General features: G+C 43.0%; 1 protein-coding gene across 1 annotated transcript; it reads right to left on the bottom strand.

The window, feature by feature from the left end:
* Positions 1-5,708: 5,708 nt before the first annotated feature.
* LOC311103360 (inward rectifier potassium channel 2-like) lies at positions 5,709-7,184 on the bottom strand (the record flags this gene model as incomplete). The annotated part of the gene is made up of 1 exon (XM_084144919.1): positions 5,709-7,184. Exon 1 carries the CDS (start codon positions 7,089-7,091, stop codon positions 5,709-5,711), a length of 1,383 nt encoding a protein of 460 aa, XP_084001045.1. The 5' UTR covers positions 7,092-7,184.
* Between the last annotated feature and the right edge of the window lie 459 nt (positions 7,185-7,643).

Genomic DNA, 7,643 nt, shown 5'->3' with positions numbered 1-7,643 from the left:
AACAACAGCTCTGCTCCCTCTTCCCAAGACCCATCACACACTAGTCTTCCCAGACCTAGAGTAACAGCACTGAACATTGTTAACATTGTGGGAGGTAACCCGTCTGCCTAAGGAGACTAATCACACACAGCAAAGTAAGGTTTGTAATGTCCCCTGTCAGACAAGGCCAAAACACTGATCTAAATACACAGTAGTAGTCGACATTATATGATAACAGATGGTTTCAAATCAACAAAAAAAAAAAAGAACAGATGGTTATGGTTGTCTTTCATTTATGTACATTTGGCTTCACGCAAAAAGGTTTCTACTGTCAGTGTCATGGAATGGGGGATTCTCTTGAAGAGGAAAGTGCACCGTAACTTTGGATAACTGTTAACACACTGATAGAATCAGGTCTTTCTACATGGTTTTGAATTAAATAAGTACCTCTCCATTTTTACTTTTATTCAAAATGGATACTTTTAATAGACAAATAATACATTTGGGCTCCTACGTTTCATTCTAACCATACAATATGGAACTTAGCAGCACGTTATTACCTACATTCATCTGCCCACTCCCTTCCAGCTTTCTAGCTCAGGGTGTCTGGATCCTGAGGGGTCTGGCCTGACACACAAGCCCAGGCTGACGTACAGAAGGAGACCGAGATGATGTCATAAAAGATGGGAGCCAAGTGTTCTAATCTAATTCATTCAGGTCCATAGATGTGGTATAGGAGTCAATGGAATGCAGACGTGTTCGTGAGAGTCTCCTCTTTCCACAGTTGGGTCATATTAGTGTGTAGCCCAAACGGTTCGGACACTACAGACAGAAGTTGGCACATCAGCGTTACTGACTTCAGACGAGTCCCGTGGGGCTTGTAGAGCAGAACAGAGAACACCATCGTTTTTCCATAGAGTGGTTATATTAGTTTGGAGGCCAAACCATTCGGACGCTACAGACGTTTTTGTGAGAAGACCGATTTTCGGTCAAGCAAAAAATATATCTCTAGTTTAAAGTGACAGATTTTGATGGGGATTTTTAAAATTATGTTACTTAGATTGACGCACGGGTGAACTACTTAGATTGATACAAGGATTAAGTCAGATTTTGATATATTTGGCTGTTGTCACGGATTCAGCCGAGGCTGCTCCTCCTCCTTGCTCGGGCAGGCTTCGGCGTTCGTCGTCCCCGGAGTACTAGCTGCTACCGATCTATGTTTCTGTGTTTGTCTTGTTTGGTCTTTATTGTTTACACCTGTTTCCCATTATGTTACATTTTATTCCCTTTTAAAACCCCTGTCTCTCATTGTTTGTTGTGTGTGATTGTTTTCTGTGAGGTCGGCAGTTGCTGTTGTATGCGAGTATTGTTCCTCCCTGTTAGGAGGTTTTGTTTTGTATGTTCATTACTGTGCAAGTAAAGTACGTCTGCCAGTAGCTCGGTGTCCTGCGCTTGACTTCGTTCACCGCATACACGTCACCTTGACAGCTGTTTTCGTAGAAGTCATAGAAGTTTAGAAGAAGTGACTGCTAAATGCTAACTCCCGTTCGAATAAGTTGGTAAGCATAGCTAGCATACCGAAATAGGTGGTGGTAGTCAAAATCGTTTTTTAACTGTAATGCAGTTGATTGGTAATGATGACATGAACATGTGTTGGGGTTGACATCCATACAAACATTATATTCTGATTTTTACTTCAACATAGTGTGAAATACAGTGCCTTCAGAAAGTATTCACACACACCCCTTGACCTTTTCCACATTTTGTTGTGTTTACCCTGAATTTTAAATTGATTACATTTAGATTTTGTGTCACTGGCCTACATACAATAACTCATAATGTCAAAGTGGCATTTTTAACAAATTAATAAAACTTGAGTCAATAAGTATTCAACTTCTTTGTTATAGCAAGCCTAAATACAGTCCCCACCATAATTATTGGGACAACTAAGCATTTTTTCGTCTTTTGGCTCTATACTCAAAAAGTTTGGACTTGAAATCAAACAATGAATATGAGGTTAGAGTGCAGACTGTCAGCTTTCATTTGAGGGTATTTTCATCCATATCGGGTGAGCCGTTTAGAAATTACTGCACTTTTTGTACACAGTCCCCCCATTTTAGTGGAACAAAAGTATTGGGACAAATTGAATTACATGTGTATTAAAGTAGTAAAAAGTTAATTATTTGGTCCCATCAAGCTTGTGACTCTACACATGTATTGGAAGCATTTGCTCATTAATTTGATTGTGTTTCAGATTATTTTGTGCCCAATAGAAATGAATGGTAAATAATGTATTGTGTCATTTTGGAGACACTTTTATTGTAAATAAGAATATAATATGTTTCTAAAAACATCCACATGAATGTGGATGCTAGCATGATTACAGATAATCCTGAATTAATTGTGAATAATGATGAGTGAGAAAGTTACAGACGCATAAATATCATACCCTCAAGACATGGCAACCTCTCACCATCAGTGGAGGTTAGTATTTTTTGGGGGGTATGATATTTGTGCATCTGTAACTTTCTCACTCGTCATTATTAACAATTCATTCAGACTCAAAGCTGTAATCGCTGCTAAAGGTGATTCTGAAATGTATTGACTCAGGGGTGTGAATACTTATGTAAATGAGATATTTATGTATTTCATTTTCAATAAATTAGCAGACATTTCTAAAAATATGTTTTCACTTTGTCATTATGGGGTATTGTGTGTATATAGGTGAGAGAGAACAAAATATTGAATCAATTTCGAATTCAGGCTGTAACACAACAAAATGTGGAAAAAGTCAAGGGGTATGAATACTTTCTGAAGGCACTGTACACCTATAAAAATTGCCTTGATGTAGGCAGATTTTGCTAGGGGGCAATGAGGAGACTCGGGAGCTTCCCCCCACGGCCCTTTCCCCCACGCGTATCCATGGCAATGCCATTGTTTTGGCCCAGTTCAATTGACCTCTTTAACGCATCTATTCAGTGGGAGTTCCGTTGAATGAAATCACTGTCTTATCCTTCTTCACCTCATCCTAGGTTAGCGTTTCCCAAACTAGGGATCGCTACCCCATGTGTGGTTTCCTGATTTGAAAATGGGGTCATGAGAGAAACGGAAATAAAATAAACAACATCGCGCTAGGTTCATAGAACCGGGGTTAAGTCAGTAACCTCCATTTGCTGCTGGATGCGATTGTAATAAACAGAGCGGTTTGTGTTTTCTTCCTACAAATGAGGCTCTATCTTTTAACCGTTTAAGCTACACAATATTATGACCCCATCACTGAAAGATAAGACTCTCAGGAACACATCCTGTATGTGTCTTATGTTTCCCTCTGACCACAATCTGTGCAGGACTCATTATGACAGAGTGGACAAGACCAGGCACTAAATCAGACTGGGGGAAAATAACATAATCAATGATGATGTTCTTTTCTACACAGAAGATCATACATAATTATTGCCTGATGATCTTCTGAACTTCCCAATACCTTTCTGATGCATTTCAGTCACTTGAAACTATACTTCCTTCAAAAGTACTGTCAGACTGATTTGTAATAGACTGTCATAGCCCACATTTAAAAAGTAAACATTGGCCATTGATTACATCACTTTTTTCACATGGTGGGGTCGTGAACAATTTTGGATATCAAAATGGGGTTGCGGGCAAAAACAGTTTGGGATCCCCTGTCCTAGGTACCCCTGGACCGTATTGCACATTAAAAAGTATTTCATTGAGATGTATCTTCATGCCGGTTTGAATGACACCTCTTGCCCTGTGAGCTGTTTTAAAGCCAAATCTCAAGTGATGGCTCACGTTACTGAGACTTGTGTTAAGGCTCACGTTGCAAAATGTGCTATACAGATGTAGGATCTTAACTTTGACCACTCTGTTGTTGCTGAGAATATTTATGCACTGGAGGAATGCAGATGAGCTTGCCGATTTACATACATTCACTGAAAACCTGCACTAACACACAGTTATATTAACAGTATTGCACTTTTCATGTAGCCTAACTTTAGCCAGCTAATAGCCTAACCACCGATCAAGCAACATTACATTGGTGGAAAAGACTAAATGTTCAAATCCTGTTGCTGCAGGATTATTTTGCTGCGACAATACTGGTCAAATTAAGATCCTACATCTGTACTAAGACAACAAGAAGATGGACTGAAGCATAACGTACAGTACCACACTCATATGAGCTATGCAGCGCTAGATACACACATGCACAGATGCACGCACCACACACACACACCATAGATGGGGTTGTTTCCATCGAGGAAGACTACCTGTTTGAAAACTGTAGCCAAATTAGTGGTATTACATATCATCTTCAAAGATTATTTTCAAAGGGTGACAAACAAAAATATATACTTTTTGTACAGAGATTATGCTGTGACATCAAACAGATTAAGCTGTGTATACTTTTAGATTCTCAAACTGTGCAACAGTAAAATGAAGAAAATAACTCCATTCTGTACCTACATCTCTTGGTATCTAACTGACACAATCTTTTACACCAAAATATTCTCTCTTCCCTTTGTTCTGGATAATATACATTACACTATCCCTCTTCAGCCACCATTAATTAGTCCAAGTAAACAAACACTAAGCTAATTCAAAATGGCCGCTGCAGCGGGGCAGCTCATATTTACAAAATATACAAAATGGGAACATCTCTTTGGTTGTAGCAGGTAGCGTTTACAGCGATTAAACTGTAGTATACTGTAGAATACTATACTCCACATTGTAGTATCCCACGATCGTGTAGTGCTTACTATGGAATTTTGTAGTATACTGTTGAAAACTATTCTACACATTTTAATATCCCTCGATCATAAACTAGATTCAGCCGTGGGCTGATTTTTTCTTGAGCGGATGGTCGGGGGTCTGGAACATAATTACAAATAATTTGTAGACTGCAAAATATAAAGCCCAAAAATATATAATATTTGACTAAAATATAATAATTTCAAACCTTGCTTACATTTGTATACAATCACGTGTCTATTTTGCGTGGGAATAGTTGGGAACAGATTTCCCAAATGAAAATCACTGGGAAACTGATTTCCTGGTGTTTTTACAGACTTTTATGTCCAACAATTAAAATTATAAATAATGAAAAATATATTAATTTCAATTTATTTTGCTCAGAAAACTTGTGGGGGCCAAATAAAGCCACCGGGCCACCAATTGAGGAACCCTGATGTAGTGCTTACTATATCATTTTTGAGTAGACTGTAGAATACTACAGTACACATTGTATTGGTATCCTAATACTGAATTTGCATATGTCCTGCACATTCCCCTCCCCCACGTCACAATGTTTGCCACCCATAGACCACATATAACAAAAGATAATAAAAAAGATAATAAAACCAAAACACTATAGTAAGTACTACAGTACACTACAGTAATATCTGCAATACACTACTACCTAACCCGTCTCATTCCTATAGTGCCACGGGCCAGAAGAGCCACCAACTCCTCTCAGTCAAGCTACCATCGCCTCCCACCAGACGAGGGACTTGTTTGAAGAGAATAAATAATATTGCATCATTTTCTCTGGTCTGTTAATTCTGTATTTGCTTGTGTTTGAGTGTCTTGCTCAGAAAATGACACCCACCTCACGGTCAAGCCATCCTGCAGTAGTACAGAAAGCCGTTAGGAGCAAAGGTCAAACCTATCATAGTAGTATTGCATGTAGTATTTCCCCCCTAACTTCTCTGCAGTCATATTTCTGATTCTCGTCTTAGAGGCCTTGCTTCTGAAGGCATCGTCGGACTCCTGGTATCCTGATCGTGTTCAGAATGTACAGAGACTGTGTCTGTGTTTGTCTCCACCAGTGCTGCATTCTCAATAGCACCCTGATCCTCAATTTTTACCTCCTTCTCCTCCTTCACCTCCTTCTCCTCCTCATCCTCCTCTTTCTCCTCGTCAAACGCCTCCTCCATCTCCACTTTTTCAAGGGCCACCTCGTTCTCGTAACAGAAGGAGTTGGAGCTAGAGACCAGGGACTTCTTCTCGGCCAGGTCCCTGGCACTACACTGGGGCGTGCTGGGCACCTCGTAGGTTTTCTCGAAGCGGGAGTAGTCCACTTTGTAGTAGTTATTCTCCTCGAACAGGACTGGCTCGAAGCGGTGGCCCCAGAGAACCTCGCTGGCCACGTAGGAGCTGCGGCACTGGGTGGTCATGGCCGTGGCTTCCACCATACCTTCCAGGATCACCACCATCTCAAACTGGGACGTCTCCAGCTCCTGCTTGCCCATCTCGTACAAGGGGCTGTCCTCGTCGATCTCGTGGACGATGGTGATGGGCGACACCAGGAAGATGCGGTCGACACCGCTGTCGAAGCCCACGTCGATGTCCATCTGGTCCAGGGGGATGTACTCGCCTTCGGCTGTGGTGCGCGACCTGAGGAGGTGGGCGCGAACGTGGGCCTCCACCAGGTGGCTCTTGCGCAGGTTCCCCACGCGCCACATCAGACACAGCTTGCTGTCCCGCATGGCCACCGTGGCGTAGTGGCTGAAGATCAGCGTCTCGTTCCTCTTCTTGGGCTTGGCCATCTTAGCCATGACGGCGCCAATGATGAAGGCGTCGATGATGCAGCCGAAGATGCTCTGGAAGACCACCATGAAGACGGCCACGGGACACTCCTCAGTGACGTAGCGGTAGCCATAGCCAATGGTGGTCTGCGTCTCCACGGAGAAGAGGAAGGCAGCGGTGAAGCTGTTGACGTTGGACACGCACATCTGCGTCTCGTTCTCCAGGTCGCCATAGGAGAGCGCTACCAGCCAGAAGACGAAGCCGAAGAAGAGCCAGGAGAGGAGAAAGGACAGGCAGAAGATGATCAGCATCCAGCGCCAGCGGATGTCCACGCAGGTGGTGAACAGGTCGGCAAGGTAGCGCTGGCCCTTCTCGCTCATGTTGATGAACTGCACGTTGCAGTGGCCGTCCTTCTGGACGAAGCGGCTCACAGTCTGCTGCTGCGCCGTGTCCGCCTTGGCCACCATGCCGTTGCCGTAGCCGTTGGGCACGGCGGCGATGGCGGCCAGCTTCATGCCGTCTTCCTCGGAGGAGACGATGCTGTAGCGGTGGCTTCGCAGGCTCCCCATGGCTTCCCCCTGGGAGGAGGAGCAGCTGGGCCCAACCGCTACTTCTGCTCTGGAAAACAGTCTGAGTTTTTGGTAGAAGCGTTGGAGAAACAGTTTTGAACGCTCGCGGGGACCCACTAAGATAGGAAATGTGGAGGGCAGGACTGTAGAGTCCTAGGGAGTTGGATGATGAAAAGCTGCCCCTGCTGCTGTTGCACCTGGGCTTCTCCAGAGGAGAGCTGTGCTGGCAAGGGGCCTGCTCAGTCCTCCTCTCTTATGGGTGTCTTGGACCTCATCAGTGAAGTGGGCTAAAGAAAAGGACAAGCAGAAAGAAAAAGATTACCTGTTGTCTAAATTATGCATTCAACACTCAAAGGTGCCATCACCACAACTTGAATATTCATACAGAAGTAAATACATTCTACTGTACATTTTAGAATATTTAAGTAAACGTTGGGCTCAGGGATTGTAGACATCACACAGACTTTTTTATTCCAGTTCTGTGGCAGCTGACAAGGTAACAGATCCTGTCTGCTCTGCTTACTGCTATTAATTAGGTTAGGTCAGCCAATT

Source organism: Coregonus lavaretus (genome assembly GCF_964263955.1).
Source record: "Coregonus lavaretus genome assembly, chromosome: 28".
Taxonomy (NCBI): Eukaryota; Metazoa; Chordata; class Actinopteri; order Salmoniformes; family Salmonidae; genus Coregonus; species Coregonus lavaretus.
The sequence above is the reverse complement of the archived record's forward strand: the minus strand, read 5'-3'. Positions and strand labels throughout refer to the sequence as shown.